At 47.3% G+C, this 16,967-nt stretch overlaps 6 protein-coding genes across 6 annotated transcripts; 5 read left to right on the top strand and 1 right to left on the bottom strand.

Moving 5' to 3' along the window:
* Nucleotides 1–1,123: 1,123 nt before the first annotated feature.
* N7478_009477 (uncharacterized protein) lies at nucleotides 1,124–4,769 on the top strand (the record flags this gene model as incomplete). Its single annotated transcript, XM_056925691.1, has 3 exons — nucleotides 1,124–1,257; nucleotides 1,320–1,534; nucleotides 1,603–4,769. 3 exons carry the CDS (start codon nucleotides 1,124–1,126, stop codon nucleotides 4,767–4,769), a joined length of 3,516 nt encoding a protein of 1,171 aa, XP_056775061.1.
* Nucleotides 4,770–6,143: 1,374 nt separating this feature from the next.
* Nucleotides 6,144–6,902, top strand: N7478_009476 (RING finger protein; the record flags this gene model as incomplete). The annotated part of the gene is made up of 1 exon (XM_056925690.1): nucleotides 6,144–6,902. The coding sequence occupies one exon, from the start codon at nucleotides 6,144–6,146 to the stop codon at nucleotides 6,900–6,902; it is 759 nt and encodes a 252-aa protein (XP_056775060.1).
* A 432-nt stretch (nucleotides 6,903–7,334) lies between these two features.
* N7478_009475 (cytochrome b5-like heme/steroid binding domain-containing protein) lies at nucleotides 7,335–8,411 on the bottom strand (the record flags this gene model as incomplete). Its single annotated transcript, XM_056925689.1, has 1 exon — nucleotides 7,335–8,411. One exon carries the CDS (start codon nucleotides 8,409–8,411, stop codon nucleotides 7,335–7,337), a length of 1,077 nt encoding a protein of 358 aa, XP_056775059.1.
* Nucleotides 8,412–8,970: 559 nt separating this feature from the next.
* N7478_009474 (PP2C family serine/threonine-protein phosphatase) lies at nucleotides 8,971–10,209 on the top strand (the record flags this gene model as incomplete). The annotated part of the gene is made up of 5 exons (XM_056925688.1): nucleotides 8,971–9,036; nucleotides 9,095–9,204; nucleotides 9,274–9,568; nucleotides 9,659–9,761; nucleotides 9,857–10,209. 5 exons carry the CDS (start codon nucleotides 8,971–8,973, stop codon nucleotides 10,207–10,209), a joined length of 927 nt encoding a protein of 308 aa, XP_056775058.1.
* Nucleotides 10,210–11,689: 1,480 nt separating this feature from the next.
* On the top strand, nucleotides 11,690–12,634 carry N7478_009473 (acetamidase/formamidase family protein; the record flags this gene model as incomplete). Its single annotated transcript, XM_056925687.1, has 1 exon — nucleotides 11,690–12,634. The coding sequence occupies one exon, from the start codon at nucleotides 11,690–11,692 to the stop codon at nucleotides 12,632–12,634; it is 945 nt and encodes a 314-aa protein (XP_056775057.1).
* A 686-nt stretch (nucleotides 12,635–13,320) lies between these two features.
* N7478_009472 (ATP-dependent helicase) lies at nucleotides 13,321–16,409 on the top strand (the record flags this gene model as incomplete). The annotated part of the gene is made up of 2 exons (XM_056925686.1): nucleotides 13,321–13,737; nucleotides 13,773–16,409. The coding sequence occupies 2 exons, from the start codon at nucleotides 13,321–13,323 to the stop codon at nucleotides 16,407–16,409; spliced, it is 3,054 nt and encodes a 1,017-aa protein (XP_056775056.1).
* Nucleotides 16,410–16,967: the final 558 nt, after the last annotated feature.

The following is a 16,967-nucleotide window of genomic DNA, read 5'->3' as shown; positions in this document are numbered from 1 at the left end:
ATCTTATGGCTGGTAGTTGAAGCTAGGTCGGTGGTGCTAAGACTAAATTGGGGCAATCGCAATATTTGAAACCTTAAACGGAAATTTGGCGGTTCGGGGGGGTTTTTTTTAACTTTGTTTCCCGGGCCTACTTTCTTTGTATTTCCCTTTTTTACAAAGAATGATCTTTATTATCAATAGTAATTTCTAAAATGGTATTAGATTTTGTCAACGTCTATTTGTTTGAGGCTAGGACAGACGGAGAGAGACGGTAATACGACTAGTTGGGACTAGAAGGAAGGAAAAGACCGAAGAACTGGGACAAGCCACTTAATTGGGTGATTCGGGGATGAGAAGAGATGAACGATCAAGAGAGAGAGAGCTATCTAGTGAGCTGATGCCTTAGACACCAGTATCAGAAAGCCACGTGACTCCAGACTCTTGATAGATTTAATCTTAGGGGGAGTATAGGTGATATAGGTAAGAATAGGGTGAGAGTAGATAGCAAATCAGCGTGTCAAGGGCGGTGTAAAGCAGAGAGCGCAGATTTTTCAACATCCCTGTATCCAAGTCATGGGGAGCAGCCCTGGAAATGAGCGGCTTGTTTCAGCCCAGTGTACTTTTGTCGCAGGAAAGGGGCGACAATGGTCAGGTAAAAGGCAACATATGTATCCGTAACTTCTTATACTCCGTAATTGGACACCATAATTGAGGTCTTGCGGTACTATGTACTTTACAAAACAAGGGGCTGAAAAAAAAGCAAATAGAATACCAATCCAAGGCCCCAATTCTGGACCAGACGACAATGCGTTCAATCGCAAGAGAGGTCTCGACCTATAGAAGGGCGCTTACGGGACAAAGGCCCACCGTAGCGTAATTTTTGTGTTGTCATTTGTTATGGCCAAAAGTTGCCTGGTCGATCCCACTGTTACTAGTAAATGTGTCTCTGAGTTGTTAACCCCCAAAGCATTGAACATTGGACTACCGATGTTGTGGTAAGATCAAATCAGATTGAAGCGGGTGGGGCCGATTTTGTCAACCAAGATGTTCTCACAATGCTTTTGATATAAAAGCTAGCATGGACGGCATCGAATTAGAGGAGAAGGAAACAAAAATTCATTCCCCTCGGACCAAAGAACACTAAATGGCTCCCAATCCCACAGACAAGGCGGAGTGGGACAGCCACCGCGATGAGATCAGAACTCTCTGGCTCGAAAATGGATGGAATGCGAAACAAATCCAAAGCTACATGGTGCAGAAGCATTGTTTCAATAGGAGGTGAGGCGCAATAGAAATTGCGATTGCGGATCCCAGGCTAATCGCCCCATAGTGAGCATCAGTATACGCGCCCATTTCAAGAAATGGGGGTTCAAGAAGAACCTCACCAAATCAGACTGGAATTTTGTTGCGTATCGTCGAGAGAAGCGGAAGCGAGAAGGCAAAGATCCTGGCGAGCTGTGGGCGAACGGGAAAGTAGTCCCTGAGCCAAAAGTGAGGAAGGAAATGTCTCGCCACGTTAAGTTATCATCGCAGTACGCGGCGACACAAGACTTCGGTATGTACCCTTTCCCAGTTCAATCCTGAATCTCATTTATCGTTCCAATTTGACTGATTACCGTACAGAGCCTCAAACTCCCGAGGGGATTATGGTGTGCACGCCACAGCCAAGCATGGACGCCGAGGTCTTGAACCCACCTAACAGCGATCTGCTGAATTTGTGTCCCACTGCAAATTTGAATATGATGGGCTGTGAGATCTCAAACGACCTCCTTGATATCAACTCGAACCTACCACCAGTCCAGTATGACCCTTCTGAAGTGGACATACCAAATTTCTTCTTGCAAGGCAGTGGAACATCAATCGCAGCCCCATATCTTAGAGACTTACATTTAGATTACACTTTGCTCGGATCCGACTTTGCTTCCTCGGCATCCTCCCAAGAGTTGGTAGCTCGGATTCAAGAATGCTCCGATCCAATGGGCAGTGAGATTCTTAAAGAGACTCGCTCAATCCTTATCCAGTCCGATACATTCGATGAGAATAACGCCAGTAGCTTTCTCTCTGCACTTGAGCCCATCACGATAGACGACGGCAATGGTAGCTTGACCCAAAAGGCAGAGTTTATGTTCAACTCGCCCGACTCTGAGAAGCTGTCTCTTTTTCTGCATCTCTGCATCTTCCTCTCTTCCAATGACTTACTACCCCAGAAACCGACAGAGAACTTGGTACGGTTGATCACAAAAAACCGCGCTCATTCCAGACTCAAAGCCGTTATCAGATCGAAAAGCACGACAATCGAGATATTCATGAGCCATCTGTTAGCTGGTGCAGCAGCAGTTGGGGACGTGGAGATATGCCGAATTCTTATTGAGGCTGGCGCAGATATAGATGCTCCCAGTAGGCCAACTCTGCAGACGCCTCTTCAATATGCACTCCATAAAGACAATGTCGACGTTGCAAAAATACTCCTCGAGGCCAGCGCAAACCCAAACTTTGCTGCAGTCGGTGGAGAGAGACCCCTTCATATTGCGTGCTGGCATTGCAAAGGATCTGATTCTGTCAAGCTTTTGTTGCAGTACAAAGCTGATGTGAACCTACCAACTTCTCGACTCACGCCTCTGCAGATTGCCGCACGTCGCGCGAGACATGACTTAGTGCGACTTCTTCTCGATAAAAAGGCGGATCCAAATCTTACTTCGTCTCATCATGCCACGGCTCTACAAATGGCATGTTATGCCAGCTCTGATGCTGCGGTGGTGGAGCTCCTAGTAGCTGCTGGAGCGAACATCGATATGAGGCCTGGGTATGATCTTCAAGCTGAGTCACGTTCAAGGCGCAATGATGTAGATGTAATTCCAACACGCTTCAGTCCTGCGATCCTGATAGCCGCGCAATACGAAAATTGGGAGACGGTTCAGCTGTTGCTGGAGGAAGGGGCTACGATAAACATTGACTGGAGCAAATGCTCGTCAGCACTTCTTGATGAAAAAATGCATGACAGTTGGACACCGGCTTTTAGCCCCCTTCACGCAGCTGTCAGGTCAGGAAATATCACCATGGCTCGCATGCTGTTGAGTGCTGGCGCGAACATTGATGCAAGACCGAGAGGAATATACGGCTATACCGCTTTCCAAATATGTGCTACCACTGACAATCAACGACTCATTGAAATTCTCCTGAGAAAAGGAGCGGATATCAATGCTCGCGCTGGCGACTACCTTGGAGAGACTGCGCTCCAGGCCGCTACTAAACATTTTGATGTCAGTGTTCTGAGCTTCTTAATCAAAGAGGGTGCAGATCCTAACGCCTTACCTGCAAAGCGAAACGGGTTGACTGCTTTGCAGGCAGCTGTTAAGGCTGCAAACGTGGAGGCAGTTCAACTTCTACTGGATGCGAATGCGGCTGTCAACACAGACCCAAAATTGACTGGTGGGGTCACGGCAATCGGTCTTGCATTCAATGTTGAAGAAGAGGTAGCGAGAAATGAGATCGTTCATCTGCTCAGGCAAGCTGGTGCACATACCCAGGCAGCCCAAAGCCTTGATATCTCGTCAGGATTTCTTCACTCCGCGGTCAGACGGCGCGACGTGAAATCGGTGCAGAATCTCCTAAAGAGAGGCGAAAATCCAAATGCAGGGGTTTGCAGCATCACGAAGCGCACTCCACTACAACAAGCTTCTTACAGTGGAGATGAGGCGTTAGTGCATTTATTAACGGATTACGGAGCTCATGTCAACGCTGCGCCCTGGCCAACTGATGGATATACGGCTTTGCAGGCTGCATCTGTTTGTGGCCATACCGATATTGCAAAATTGCTGCTGAAACTCGGTGCACAGATCAATTCGGCAAGATCACGCGAAGGGATATCAGCAATCGAGGGTGCTGTCAAGAGCCACAATCTAGACATCGTGCAGCTTTTCCTAGACATGATGCCTGATGCTATATCATCAGATACCATTTGTAAGGATCGAATAATTGGTCTCTTTCTAAGCTCTGCAAAACGTGAGGAGGCCATGGTGAAGCTCCTAATCAAAGCAGGAGCAAATGTTAATGGTACTACGTCTTTTAAAATACCATTTTTACAAAAAGCAGTCTTTCAAGGCAACTGTGGAGTTATTCGCTGCCTAATTTCGGCAGGAGCTGATTTGAATCGACGCTGCGAAGACATTCCAAGCGGACCTGCCACCTCGCTTCAGCAAGCGGCATACTCAGGAGATGTTGGTATCGCTCAGTTACTACTTGAGAGTGGCGCGGACATCAATTCACCAGCGAATAATATAGGTGGTTATACAGCACTTCAGGCAGCAGTCCTGAAACAAGATTGGACAATGGTGAGGCTTTTGATGTCTTTTGGCGTTGATGTCAACGGTGCCCCCAGCCCAAAACGAGGGCGAACTGCGCTTCAATGGGCCGTCACCAAGGGCTCTCTACCGCTCACGCATTTCCTAATCAGCAACGGAGCCGATTTGAATGCGCCACCTGCATCTTTCCGAGGCTGCACAGCTTTGCAGGCAGCTACAATTCAAGGCAATATTCGCATTGTGCAGATGCTTCTTGCTGCGGGAGTATCTGTCAATGAGGCGCCCGCCGCTGAGGATGGGCGAAGTGCTACTGAAGCTGCGGCAGAGAACGGCAGACTTGATACCCTCCACATGCTTTTGAATTCTTACCCCGACACGGAAGATTTCGATATTGTGAGAAGGCGAGCCGCCAGACTGGCCCGCGCAAATGGCCGAGTAGCTATCGAGAGGTTTCTGTTGGCTTACCGCAAAGTGTCTTGGAAAAAGTGATCACGATTCATTTGGATGAGTTGGGAAATTGCGCAGTGGGAAATCTCTTTTGATAATTATTTGTATTTACTTCCTCTTTTTTACTCGTTTGGGATCCTGGCCATCCTTTTTTATTGCTCCACTTGAAACCTTTCGTAAAGCAGGGGAATCTCTCCTTTCAGCCTGTGTCGTTTCCCTGTACCAAATGCTTATAACTGCAATGCGCTCCAACATTGGTAAAATTCATTGCATGGGGCATCCAAATGAGTAAAGAGGATTGGGGAAATAGAAGACTGTGTTGTAAAAGATTTTCACTGAGGAGGAACGATCGTAGCTTGTGCAGAGGCTACACGTGTTTATACAGTTGACAAACCCACACCCACAAAGAACCGGAATGGAGCCTCAAGTAGAGAAAAACGCGAGCAGCCCAAGATTTCAATTTTATGTTAAAGGTGAGGGAGCAGCAAAGGTAATAATAATCTAGTGTGGACGAATAAAAAGTCAGATGCGATAGCCAACCAGGTGATCTATATATCCTATATTATCTCTCTCTCCATAGCCTAGATAATATCATCATCTCTCTGTATGATCGTTCCTATAGATTCCTCTCTAGATGATCTAAGCCGGATATAGCAACATATGCGAGAGGGTAGTGGGTAGCGTGTCTATTTGATAATTTTAGTATTAGGTTGATAGCTTGACGTCATTGTATGTGTAAGGACACGCCGCAACGCCGGGTGGCCAGTACTACAGGAAATATGTGTACTAAGATGGTTGGTATATATAGTGGGCCTGGGGAGTATCTGGCAGAAGCCAGATACAGTAGTCTTTTGCCCTGGTGGTAAAATGGGTAGTTGATGATTACGGGAGTTCTCCAGCTTCTTACAGTATGTACTACAAGTTGTTAATATATATATATATAAAAGCTATCGATTAGTGCTAAGGGCAGCCATAGAAGAGTTGAAAGATAGTGTGGCCGTATAACTTAATAGAATTCCATATTTATCAGACACGCAACATTTCCTTTGTGCGATCTTTGTGTTAATAATAAAAATAATGCCTAAAGAGATCTTAGTATTTAAAGATATTCCAAGCCCACGATCATGCAGGTACCCGTAAGCCTTTATACCTTGCTCTTTTTCGTCTATTAATGGACTCACAATGCTTTGTTCCTAAGAAAAAACAATGCATGGTTCAAGAAAGACGGTGACAAGGATATTCAAGATCCTCGACTACATAATGCACCTTGTCCCAGCTACCACAGCTCCCAAGCACAATAACCACTACTTCCACTCCAACCACTTCATTATGATAAAGAGACGCTAGCAGCACCTATAAATCCATTCTTTCATCACTAACGCCAAAAACTAACAACTAACCATATTCTTGAACACAATGGACCCCACCTCCAATCTCCGTGATGACCAGCACGCCCTAGCAGGAAGAGTCACCCGCCGCCGCTGGCGCCAAAGGTTCCTAGCCGGAGTAAGCGAACGCGTAGCAGCAGAAGACACACTCGTCTTCATGACCCTATTCGGCCGCGCAATGTTCACAGAAGCAGTAAACATCTTTCGATCCCGTAACCTTATCCGTCGAAACATGGACGTTCTATATGGTGGATGGTTAGTCGTTGGCTTAGTCCCTGTGGGCTTTTATACTCAGTCACACGGGACTGGACAAATAATTGAGATGCCAAAGGATGGGATTCCATTTTCTTCTTTGCTTCGTGTTGATCCTTCGCTTGAGGAGGCTGCGGAGGATGTCTTTTCGTTTATGGGTGAGGTGCGCGGGTTGGCGCCTGAGGTTGCGCATGTTTCTTCGGAGGTTATGTCTGTTTCTAGAGGGAGGGCTTGTGATGTTTTGAAGGCTGAGCTTGGAGGGAATGAGGATCATGAGCATGATGCTTCTTGTGCTATTTGTAGGGAAGAGATGGGGTGTGAGGATGAGGTTGTGGTTTTGGAGTGTGGGCATTGGTTTTGTGTGGAGTGTATCACTGCGTGGTTTGGGACGAACAATGATACTTGTCCTATGTGTCGGAGGAAGGTTGAGTTGATTGATCTTGCGGGGAATTTGCCTTATCTCGAGGATGATGTCTATGATGATGCTAATCAGATAGTGATCAGGCTAGATCTGGGGGAAGTGCGAGAAGACTAACCGTATAAACGGGTATACAACTTGAACTCATTTAGACTTGTATAGACATGACGTATAACATATAGATATGGGAGTATAGGGCTCACCTTTCAACTTTGCTTTTGAGACTAATAGCCTTGCTTAACTTGAAGCTAGCAGATTTCTTCCGATTTGTGATTGAATGGAACCATAAGCGTTGAAGTGCGAGTTAACAAAGCTTTAATGCCAAGTTTAAACTATAGTGAGATTAATATTCAATCTGTTAATACATGTATTTATGGTGGCTCTTTGGTCTAATAGAAGTATAGTAGTGTCCAAGGGTATCTCCAGCTATGTAAAAAAAAATCGACAACAACAGTAAGAAGCATAGTGGTTTCAAGCTTTAACCAGCATCGCATGCTCATAAATAACACAATATACAAACGAGGGCACTGTCAATGACCAAAAGTAGGTCTAATCCATCGCATCAAGGGCATTCTCAGCCTGAACATCATTCTCCGACACCAAAATGCCAACCATGCACTCCCCAAGAATTCCATCCCAGTTCACCCAAGGATGAATCTCCTGGAACAACTTCCCAGAGTCCTTCCCCGCTCCACGTAATAATTCACCCTTTCCACCGGGATGATACGGTAAATAGGGACTGATATTAAAGACTTTGCCCTGGTACGAGGTCCAGGCGTCTCGACCCTTGCGCCCATTCTGCGTTTTTAGCATGGATGGCGTCACGCGCAGGAGACCTGGCGGGAGACCTACACCACGTAGTTGGCTCTTTGGGTTTCCAGCGAGTGCAGCCCAATCAAGGGGTGAGTAGCCTGGTTCGAGGATGACTCGCTTTGATGCAGAGGATTTCTTTAGGGAGAGTGGTATTTGTGGTGTTGGCGCTAGGGTGCTGGTGCTGAGGCCTGTACTGCTGCTTGGAGCGAGGCGCGCGGATGCAGCTGATGAAAGTGGTGTACGGGGGGAACTGCTAACGCGCGGTGGTGCGAGGCCTCCTCCTGGGGAGGCTCGGTTTGGCTGTGGGTTTGGTTGAAGGCGTGAGATTGGGGGTGGCGGTGGAGGCATGAGGGACGAAGGTTTTGGAGCTGTGGATGATGGTGATAGCGACGATGTGGATTGGGAGGTCAATACTCCTGGCTTGGAGTCTCGTGTGGATTCATTGCGACTTGTCGATGTCGACGCTACCTGTGGTGTTGAGCCATTCATGCTCTGTTCTGCTGGTCTGCTTGCGACAGGGGGTGTCTCGATGGCTTCTTCGAGATTGAGCGTGGGTACTGCGAGTATCGGTGGCGGGGGGTTCGATTCTAATGCCTTTGGAGTATTTTGGGGGCTGACCCTTTGGATCTTCTCAGGTGGTGGGGTCGCGGGGTTTTCGTTGTTCGGCTGAAGTTTGTCGGGCGAGGCGGGCGGAGAGTCGGATTTGGAGTCCGAGGGAGTGGGGAGAGAGGGAGAGGTCTCTGGATTGGGAAGATGTCGATAGAGGATGTATGATATTGCTGCGAGGAGAGCTCCTACGCTTATCCAGCCCATTCCGGAGTGCGTTGTAGATGTGTGGTGGTTTAAATGTGATTGTGTTCATCATCGCGCCGATTCGTTCAGGGACCAGTTGGTCCGTGCGTTGCAGTCGATCGAGATCTATAGAACACATTTAACTGTATAGAACAAATTGTGATAGAATTATGATTCCTATTTAGCTCTTTGTGTATCTAGTCTGATAATTATAAATTAAGGCTTTCAACAAAACATGCCATTGTTTCTATCCAAGATATTTTATTTCAAACAATAGGTGTACCGGATGTTGAAGTATATAGGAGAAGATTTGAGAAAATCTCGATCTCGATATCGGAACAAATTTCAGTGGCTGATCTGGGTCATTTTCCCCAGGTCGGACTTTGGTTATTGTATGAAAGCCGAAATCCAATGTACCTATGGAAGGTCGCTCATGATGTCAGTACATCATCACTGGGGGTGCGCCCCGGAATCCTCACGCTCAATCAGCCGGAGAAACCAGAAAATTTGTTCTCGATTTTATCTGCAGGGGTTTGCGTGATTCAATATGGTTCTAGCACACCGGGCCGTGAGGAATCAAATGCTCCGGAACACAGCCATGTCTACGGATCATGCAGTCGTGCTCTTTGATGTTGGAGCAGGTCAGGTAGCAGCCCCGAAATTCATTTCTATATGATCGTCAAACTGATTACTTCGTGAGGCAGGCGAAAGGAAGCAGAGAGTTCCAACAGGATCGTTGCACCATCATCCGACCGGAGCAGTTCCCATGTAAAACGAATGAGAAGTTGGCATTTTTTGCCATATACGACGGGCAGTATGGAATCCTCGAAGATCCCCTGTTGGGGCTAAGCTGTCCACCTTCCTGATTTTGACTGGTTTATAGTGGATCTGGATTGGTGGCAGAGCACGCTAGTAAAAGGTTGCATAATCTTCTTTCTAAGCGGCCGGAGTTTGAGAAAGAAGACTACGTCGCGGCCATCAAGGGTGCGTTGGCTGATGAGGATGCATTGCTCTTGGAGAGTTTCAAGAATGATTCCACTGAGCCGGCGATCTCTGGATCCACTGCTGCGATTTGTTTAGTGAATCTCACTCGGGGTGAACTGGTTGTGTCTAATTTGGGTGACTCTCATGTTATAATGGCCGAGAGAGATCCCAAAACGGACCGTCCCTACCATATTGTATGCTTTCCCTGTTCCGGGATGTCCATATTGATGATAATCATGATAAATGGGGAAATGAGCACTAATTAGGATAATGCGAAACATTAGCGACGACTCACGGAGGCGCATAAGCCCGAGACACCCGGTGAACGACGACGGATTGAAGCGGCCGGGGGTGAGGTGACTATTCGTAATGGCATTGCTCGGCTTGGTAAGTACGGATGTCCCGAATCAAGCTAAGAGAAAAGATAATAACTCGCGGGGTGGGGAGGGGTACAGGATCCCTGAACATGTCACGAGCGATAGGTGATTTGCAGTACAAGACTCCCGTCAATGAAGTGCAGGACACGGGAAACATGCCGCAGGAGCGACATCTTTCGTCATCATCCAGCGCCGTTCGTGGAGACTTCGTATCCAACAAGCCATTTACCTCGCAAAGAACATTAAAACCAGATGGCCGCTACTTGTTAGTCATAGTGTCGGACGGGGTCAGTGACCGGACAGACGACGTGGCCCTGATCCAGCACGTGATGAAGTTGGCGATGCGGGGGATGAGAGCCAGTGAGATCGCGCAAGAGATTGCCACCAACAGTACTCGGTCTACTAAAAGTGACAATGCTTCTTGTATCGTGGCTATGTTAGACGGACAGCGATCATAAAGAAGACAAAAGAAATTCTTGCAGATCGCTTAATCCTGATCCTTGTTCAGGTTCGGAGATGGTTCCTGAATCGATAACAGGATGATAGTTTAAAGGAAGCGAGTCAAATAGAAGAGGAAAAAGCAAAAGATGTATTGATTATTTTGAGTTTCTTTTCTTCTTCTTTTTTTTTCTTTTCTTTTTTTTTGCCCGGGAACTATGGGCCCTAAAGTGTGTTATGCATGTTAAATGTGGTCCACTTATGCGGATTCTAGGATGCTGCTTATCCGGAAGAAGAAGGTGGTTGTGAATGTAAATTGTAACTTCGGGGTAGCCGGGGAGGTTTAAAGGACCTTCTTAATTGATCATAGATTCCGAAGGGTCATAAGGTGTTCAAAAGACAGAGTTTTTCTGATATTAGAATTCGCCGATATTGCCCCCAAGCACTTTTGAACATGTACTTTAGTACTATGTGGTGTTGCCAGTCAAAAAGATATCAGGATCGAAGGAAGCTTGAAATCCTTCTGCATAATGGATTCAATGCTTTTTTAACAGCAGGAATTGTTGGTTTTATGTTTCTTTTTCTTTTCTTTTTCAAATGAAAATTTAATTCAAGAATTCAATGTTCCATGAAACCCACCTTGCTCCGAGACGCACCACCAATAACGCTGCATTCCTGGCTCAACCCAAACGGACAGCCTACCGTTAGAGGAATCTGCATTTCATTGAGTGGCGTTTTCTCGTATCGCACTCGTATACTACCCTGATTTTGAGACTCTATTTCACACTAATTCCATTGATATTCTAGAAGAGCCAGTTCAACATTACATACTCTGTACATCGTTACCCTGTACTACTATCCATACCTCTTATGTACTCTGTGGATAATCATTCTCCCTGCCCAGTGACTCAGCACCCACTGTCTCCAAATACTCCGAGGGTTTGTTCGGAATTCCCGCCTGACAAGGTTATCTCCACGATGACGATTGAGTACTAATCGAGCAGGCGGATAAGTTAAACGGAGTAAAGTCGCTTCGTTCCGTCGGGGTGGACCGGCGTTCCCTTTTGTATCCACCAATACTGCGTCTGTGCTTTTTTTCTTTTCAATGTCTGCACAAACCCCAGAGGCTCCAACACGTTTCGATAAGCCAATCTACGAGCACGGCATAAGCACAGAAGAAAGATCCCTGTAACGCCTGATTAGGCAGGCGATACAATCGCTTCAACCGAGTGGAGATCACTACACAATCAAGCATGAGTAAGATCTGTCACTAACCACCTTCCGTAACGGTCAATCTTCAAGAGGATCTCGCCATCGCGTCTTTGAGGGGGAAGAGACACTTGAATCTTCCGGTTCCAGGTTTTTAAAAAACCCCCCCCCCCTCAAAAATTAAAATAAACTACATTAAAGCCGTGGTGTTCCCACCTCTCTTATTCTTCACAAATACGACCACTCTCTCCAATGACTTCAACAAAGACTCACACCAAATCTACATCCGACATGGCCTGGAGTAACTTCCATGTCGGAAGGAACTGTGGCCATGTTAAATGGTCTCGAAACATTTCACCCAAATTGAACGTCTCATCTGGCCAAACCGTCACATTTGATGCTATCGACAGCAGTAATGGCCAGCTTACACCTACTTCCGATGCCTCAGCCATCAGCACATTAGATCTCGGCATCGCCAATCCAGTCTTCGGTCCGATCTTCGTACAAGACGCCCAACCTGGCGATGTCCTCAAAGTCGAAGTACTTAATCTCGAAGTCGCTGACTGGGGATGGTCAGCCATTATTCCCGGTTTCGGCCTACTAGCCGACGAATATCCTGAGCCCGAGCTCAAGATCTGGTCTCTGGATCGCGAAAAGGGTTACGCAGAATTCAAAAATACTCGCATTCCTCTTCGACCTTTCCTCGGATGCATGGGGCTGGCCCCGGGTAACGACGAGGAACTCTCCACTGTCCCACCGACACACCACGGCGGCAATATGGACTGCCGTGAGCTCGGCGTCGGCTCAACCGTTTACCTCCCAGTGCAGACTGCTGGCGCCCTATTTAGCTGCGGTGACGGACACGCCGCCCAAGGCCACGGCGAAGTCTGCGGTACTGCTATCGAAACACCTATCAGAGCAACACTTCGATTTGAACTATGCAAGAACCAGCCTTGGATAACTTCGCCACAATACCAGACTCCACCTCTGGCTCAAATAGCTAATCCGTTGCCCGATCTTGGAACATATGGCGCGCTTTCTGTGTCACCGGACTTGTTCGAGGCTGCGAAGAACGCTACGAAGAGTCTCATTCAGTGGCTGGTTTCCACTAAGAATCTTACGAGGAGTGAAGCTTATATTTTGGCGAGTGTTGCTGCGGACCTGAAGATTGCTGAAATTGTCAATGTTCCTAATTATGAGGTGTCGATGAGTATTCCATTGGGTACTTTCTGTTGAGTTGTTAGTCGGGTTATTGTTTATTAGAAACGTCGTGTTATGAATCGCGGATACCCAGGGGTGTTGAATGATTTGGTGTCTTTTTGTTCTTTTCTTTCATCAATATAATCAAACCACTATATTTCATGAAGATTTATCATAATATCCAGTGCTTCTAGCCACACATACATGCAATAATGATCGTGAACATGGACATTCACACAAAGTCAACCTAAAAAGAGAATCAGATGAAAACTCATCTTCCTAGGTTCTGTGCATTTTAATACATCAGTCAACTCTCTTGAGAATGGTTTTACGTGTTGGACTCGGAATAGACGATTTTATCTAATAGGTAGCTGTCGCTTTTTTGAATACTGCACTTGACAACTTGAATCACTTTCGTTGGGATATGTTCCATTGAATCTCCAACAATTTCAACGAGAACTTTAAGTTGAATGATACAATTGAATGAGGGGTTCTTTATCAAATATTGGACCATTCTATTCCCTCAGAGTGTTTTGAAATTAAATAATCAACTCAAATGAATGTTTTCTCATGTCTACTAGTAACATGCTAGTATACTACATACAGTGGGCGTCACATGACAGCGCGTGTTGGCGCGTCCCCATCTCTCTTGGCGATCGCCATTAGTCCAAGCCAAGCGGATCCCCTCTTAATTACCTATATCACAATAGAGGTCATGGATAATGGACCCCATTCTCGATGGCCTCAACCCTGCCCAGCGCCAGGCGGTTACATCCCCTGATCCAATTCTACAAGTTCTCGCACCACCCGGCTCCGGCAAGACGAAGACATTAACAGCGCGCGTCGCGTACCTCTTATCCCACCATGGATACCAACCGCAAGATATTATTTGCTGCACATTCACCATCAAAGCGAGTCGGGAGATGCGGGAACGTCTGTCGAAGCTTGTGGGGGAGAAAGTGCAGTCGCGTTTGATCCTGGGGACTTTCCATTCTATTTGTCGGCGGTATTTGGTGAAATATGGATACTTGATTGGGTTGAGGAAGGGGTTTGCGATTGCCGATTCGGATGATAGTCGGGGAATACTTCGTGTATGTGCTGGATACTATTTCTTCTCCTACCGCTATGGAGGTGAAAATGTTTGTTGTGTTATTTCTTGCTGACTTCTTCATAGCGAATTATTAAACGACTTAGCTCTGGTATGGAAATTAAAACTGCGCAAGGGAAGATATCTCGTCACAAGGCTCATGGGCTTTCACCCGATGATTTGGTTGGTCGTGTTAAGGCCGACGAAATGGAACTGGTGGATATCTATCGTCAATACGAAGCCGCACTCGCGGCGGCAGGCCTATTGGATTACGACGATCTACTTGTACGATGCGGGCAACTCCTTAGGGAACATCCGGACTGCGTTTCCAATGTGCAAACGGTGCTAGTCGACGAATTTCAAGATACGAACATTATACAGTACGATTTGATGAACCTTTTGGCGGCGAAGAACCGTCGCATCACGATTGTTGGCGACCCCGATCAAAGTATTTATGGCTTTCGTTCTGCTGAGATCCAGAATCTCAAACGCATGCAGAAACGATACTCGAATACCTCCCTTGTTCTTTTGGAATCTAATTATCGCTCCTCTGCTTCGATCTTAAGCTCTGCTCAGGAAGTCATTGAACAAGATACTACACGTCCTGCGAAGAAACTGCAAGCAACTCATTCGCATGGCACGATGCCTGTGCTCAGGAAGCTTCCTAATGCGAATGCCGAGGCTCAATGGATGGTTCTTGAAATCAAGAGATGTATGGCCTTGATGGGGGGTGTTCTGCGCATGTCCGATTTCGCGGTCTTGCTTAGATCGGCGTCGTTATCGACTCGGATCGAGACGGCATTTGGTCGTGCAGGAATTCCGTATAAGATGGTCGGCGGTCGCAAGTTCTTCGATCGAACTGAGGTCAAGACGCTGATTAACTACTTGAGAGTTGTTAGTCACTCAGATCATACCGATGCGCTGCTTGCCATAATCAATGTGCCACCTCGAAGGATCGGTGATGAAACTATTAGACAATTGACCAGTGGGGCGGAGAAAGCCAGTGTCTCCCTCTGGACGTTCATTAAGGATGTTGTACAAGGTCGCCGATTGACCGAGAAGAAATTACAAAAAGCCGCGGAGCTGGGGCTCTGTGCTCTAATGAAGTTAATCGACGCAGCCAAACAAAAGCTAGAAGAGTGCGAAGATCCATCTGCGCCCTGTGTGCTCCTCGAGTATATTACAGAGAGTCTATCTTTCCAAGAATACCTCATCAGAGCTTATCCCCTCGATGAAGACACTCGCTGGGCGAATGTCAAGGAATTGATGGGACAGGCCCATGAAACTGCAGTCTCAAGTGGAGATCCAGGACAAGAAGAGGACCTCCCCGAGATTGAAGGCATTGAACAACAGCGAGCTCACGTAGGAGAAGAAACTCTCTCGCGTTTCCTGGCCAATGTTGCCCTCGCGACCGACGCGACGAAACAGGAAGAGGGCGAGGAAGTGACGGAGAAAGTCACTATATCTACTATCCACGCTGCCAAAGGTCTCGAGTGGCCCGTTGTTTTCATTCCTGCTGTATACAATGGAAGCATCCCCCATTCTAGGGCGGAGGTAATTGATGAGGAGAGACGGCTGCTCTACGTTGCTATGACCAGAGCCCAAGCCTTGCTTTATCTCAGTCTTCCTCTCAAGCAGCCTCGATTCGGCGAAGGGGAGGATTCGTCAACGACTTTGACACCCTTTCTTCCTCCAAAACTGATCAAAACTCGCTTTCGTCCCATGGGTCCCCAGCTATTAGAAAAAGTGGTTTATTCAATTGCTGATATTCTTCGGCGACCCCGACCGGCTGCCGAGGACATGTACAAGGAATTAAACTCTCTTCCGTCAACGCTGGATGACCAATGGACAGCTGAAGGCGAAGAGAAAGACAAACGTACTGAATCAGATTGGAAATCATGTCTAGGACCTCAGGACTCCGGGGAGCCTAATCCTAAGAGGCGTCGCTCTGACATCAATCAGCCAACTACCACCACCTACATGGCGGCCTGCGGACAAAACATGGGGACATCGTCTAATTTCATGGTATCTACAACACTCGGGTCCGGTTTCACCTCTGCCCGTGACTACATCACAGCCAACCCGGCTGCTAGCCAGGCAGCACCGACGGAAGTCACCTCCAAGGCTGCCACGGAGACTGCCCCGACCAATAAGGCACCAAAGAGGGCTGGGCAGAAAGACGGACTCAGCCAAGCCAGCATCTCAAATTTCTTTGGGGGGCCAGGGTCCTCCCAGAAGAAAGAAACCGTCCCGACCAGTCGCGCATCGACCCAACCAGCCTCAGTCCGACGAGACCACCTGACACTGCCATCCCAAAACAACCCAGGATCGGCGAGTAATGTTCCGACCCCGTTCTCTTCTCATCGTCTACAGCCGCGACCTCTGCAGCCTACAAGGCCTGCATTGGAGCCTACCGAGCCCAATAATTACACGTGGCTGGCGGCTCCATCGCGACCTGCGGTGAAACCTGCTCGGATGCTCACCCAACACCCGAGTGGAAACAACACAGTAACCGCAGGGACTGGGTTAGAAGAGGTGAAACCAGAAAGATCCACTCGGGACTTTCAGTCCGTAACATTTCATACGACTACAATGTCTATGGTACGTCAACAAGCCTCGACATCGGGGCGACGGACGTTGGGGATCCGGCGGAGTATGAATGGATGGGAGGAGCGGATGAAGCGGGAGAGCGGTGGCCAAGTACGTGGAGGAGATCAGGTCTAGAATTTTACTATAATTTACTGTTATTTTCTTCCTCTTCTCTTTTCCCTGGTTGCCAATGATGTTCAGGGTTGAGGGCCTTCACGTCTTGCCAGCTCATTGCAGAATTGAGGTTAGGTCGAAAGTGGAGAAGACCAGTGCGAATGATCTACCCCGGGTCTCGTGCTTAGGCTGTGCCCAAGCAATGGCTATGCCTTTCCCTCTCTCTCGCCCGAAGCCTCCCCCTTCTTGTCTTGATTGGCATGGGAGAAAAGTGACGCACATCCACGATATGAAATGCATGTATTAATATTTTTTGGATCTATCCAATGTATGAGAAGTGACGACATGGTTGCCAGGGCAAGATATACAAACCAAATAATATGATGATAGGGAGTGTAGTTTTACTGTATCCCGTAGCCCTCCTATGGAGCTACTCCATACGTAACCCATTTTAAGATAGAAGATCTTCCCGATCCATACTGCTATTGGATAAGACCGACGCTATCGCAATGATCAACGTTCATTGAGTTGAATAATTTTGGGGGAGAGAATTCTGGACCAAAGTGGACCAGGCCAGAT

This window comes from Penicillium angulare (assembly GCF_028827245.1).
Source record: "Penicillium angulare strain IBT 27051 chromosome Unknown utg000007l_segment0_segment0, whole genome shotgun sequence".
In the NCBI taxonomy this organism is placed as follows: Eukaryota; Fungi; Ascomycota; class Eurotiomycetes; order Eurotiales; family Aspergillaceae; genus Penicillium; species Penicillium angulare.
The sequence above is the reverse complement of the archived record's forward strand: the minus strand, read 5'-3'. Positions and strand labels throughout refer to the sequence as shown.